Source organism: Echiichthys vipera (genome assembly GCF_963691815.1).
Source record: "Echiichthys vipera genome assembly, chromosome: 19".
NCBI lineage: Eukaryota > Metazoa > Chordata > Actinopteri > Perciformes > Trachinidae > Echiichthys > Echiichthys vipera.
In genome coordinates, this window is record NC_139844.1 from 28427762 (window position 1) to 28430261 (window position 2500).

At 56.3% G+C, this 2500-nt stretch overlaps 1 protein-coding gene across 3 annotated transcripts in view; it reads left to right on the forward strand.

Moving 5' to 3' along the window:
- cdc42bpb (CDC42 binding protein kinase beta (DMPK-like)) overlaps nt 1-2500 on the forward strand; it is a 34229-nt gene that overhangs the window by 13511 nt on the left and 18218 nt on the right. For all 3 annotated transcript variants that reach the window (XM_083934051.1, XM_083934050.1, XM_083934049.1), the window contains exons 11-15: nt 179-312; nt 413-655; nt 1267-1377; nt 1833-2077; nt 2356-2461. In XM_083934051.1, the coding sequence (XP_083790177.1) occupies nt 179-312; nt 413-655; nt 1267-1377; nt 1833-2077; nt 2356-2461 (839 nt within the window). The remainder of the gene's footprint in view (nt 1-178; nt 313-412; nt 656-1266; nt 1378-1832; nt 2078-2355; nt 2462-2500) is intronic.

The following is a 2500-nucleotide window of genomic DNA, read 5'->3' on the forward strand; positions in this document are numbered from 1 at the left end:
CACCTGTGGGGTCACCTGTGGAACCACCTGTGGGGTCACCTGTGGAACCACCTGTGGAACCACCTGTGGGGTCACCTGTGGGGTCACCTGTGGTTCCAGTTGACGGCGTCTCAGTTTGTTGGCGTGTTGGCGTTCGGCCTCCTTCAGGTGACTAAGCCCCGCCCCTCTGCTGTGCTAGACTCTGATAGGCTGGAGCACCAGCTGGAGGAGGCGGTCTCCCTCAGGCAGGACTACGAGAGCTCCGCCTCCAGACTGAAGAGCCTGGAGCGGCAGGTGAAGACGCTGAGGCAGGAGAAGGACGAGGTGCACAAGGTGGGTCCCCTCAGGCCACTTCCTGTCTATGCAAATCAGATGTGTTAAAGTGTACGAGCGTTATTAAAGCGGGCGCCGCGGCGTCCCGTCCTCTGAGCAGCAGCTCGCCGACTCCCTGGAGCGTCTGCGGAGTCACACCAAGGAGCTGAAGGAGGCGCACGCCCAGAGGAAGATGGCCCTGCACGAGTTCAGCGAGCTGTCGGAGAGGACGGCCGACCTGCGCTCCTCCAAGCAGCGTCTGTCCCGCCAGCTCCGGGACAAGGAGGAGGAGGCGGACGCCCTGCTGCTCAAGATGGACGCCATGAGGCAGGACATCCGCAGGACGGAGAAGAGCCGCAAGGAGGTGAGCCGCACTCTGGGGTCCGGACTCGAACCGCACCGCAAACTCTCCCTGGAGAGTTATGCTGGTGTTCCAGGTTTGACCTTCACAATAAAAGCATGGCGTGTCAGGGAGACCTTCACAATAAAAGCATGGCGTGTCAGGGAGACCTTCACAATAAAAGCATGGCGTGTCAGGGAGACCTTCACAATAAAAGCATGGCGTGTCAGGGAGACCTTCACAATAAAAGCATGGCGTGTCAGGGAGACCTTCACAATAAAAGCATGGCGTGTCAGGGAGACCTTCACAATAAAAGCATGGTGTTCCAGGTTTGACCTTCACAATAAAAGCATGGCGTGTCATGGAGACCTTCACAATAAAAGCATGGTGTTCCAGGTTTGACCTTCACAATAAAAGCATGGCGTGTCAGGGAGACCTTCACAATAAAAGCATGGTGTTCCAGGTTTGACTTTCACAATAAAAGCATGGCGTGTCAGGGAGACTTTCACAATAAAAGCATGGCGTGTCAGGGAGACCTTCACAATAAAAGCATGGCGTGTCAGGGAGACCTTCACAATAAAAGCCTGTGTGTGTAAGAGAGACCTTCATAATAAAAGCCTGTGTGTGTTCGTCAGCTGGAGGCTCAGCTGGACGACGCGAAGGCCGAGGCGTCGAAGGAGAGGAAGCTGAGGGAGCACGGCGAGGTCTACTCCAAACAGCTGGAGGCGGAGCTCCAGAGCCTGAAGGTGCACACACACACACACACACATATATACACACACACACACACACACACACACACACACACACACACACACACACACACACTGAAGTATGTGTATTCTTGCACTGGTCCTGGTCCTGGTCCTGGTCTCAGCAGTGATTGTGGTCCTGGTCCTGGTCTCAGCAGTGATTGTGGTCCTTGTCCTGGTCTCAGCAGTGATTGTGGTCCTGGTCTCAGTCTCAGCAGTGATTGTGGTCCTGGTCCTGGTCTCAGCAGTGATTGTGGTCCTGGTCCTGGTCTCAGCAGTGATTGTGGTCCTGGTCCTGGTCTCAGCAGTGATTGTGGTCCTGGTCTCAGTCTCAGCAGTGATTGTGGTCCTGGTCCTGGTCTCAGCAGTGATTGTGGTCCTGGTCCTGGTCTCAGCAGTGATTGTGGTCCTGGTCCTGGTCTCAGCAGTGATTGTGGTCCTGGTCTCAGTCTCAGCAGGGTCGGGGAGCAGCAGTGGGGGGGGCGGAGTCTCAGCAGGAGCTGTCCCGTCTGAAGGCGGAGCTGGATAAGAAGGTCCTGTTCTACGAGGAGGAGATGCTGAGGAGAGACTCCGCCCACTCCTCCGAGATCAAGAACCTCCGCAAAGACCTGCACGAGTCCGAGGGGGCGCAGCTCGCCGCCAACAAGGAGCTGCTGCAGCTGCGAGACAAGCTGGACAAGACCAAGAGGGACAGGTGAGTCCTGAACCAGGGACAGGTGAGTCCTTATCCAGGGACAGGTGAGTCCTGAACCAGGGACAGGTGAGTCCTGAACCAGGGACAGGTGAGTCCTGATCCAGGGACAGGTGAGTCCTGAACCAGGGACAGGTGAGTCCTGAACCAGGGACAGGTGAGTCCTGATCCAGGGACAGGTTAGTCTTGAACCAGGGACAGGTGAGTCCTGATCCAGGGACAGGTGAGTCCTGAACCAGGGACAGGTGAGTCCTGATCCAGGTCTTGTTGTGCCCCTGCAGACAAACAGAGATGGACGAAGCCGTTTCGTCTCTGAAGGAAAAATCTGAGCGAGAGAAAAATCTGCTGACGGACGAAAACCGCAAACTGACGTCTGAGACCGACAAGGTGAGTTCTGCACGCGCTCAGTGACCCTCTGTAGTTCTG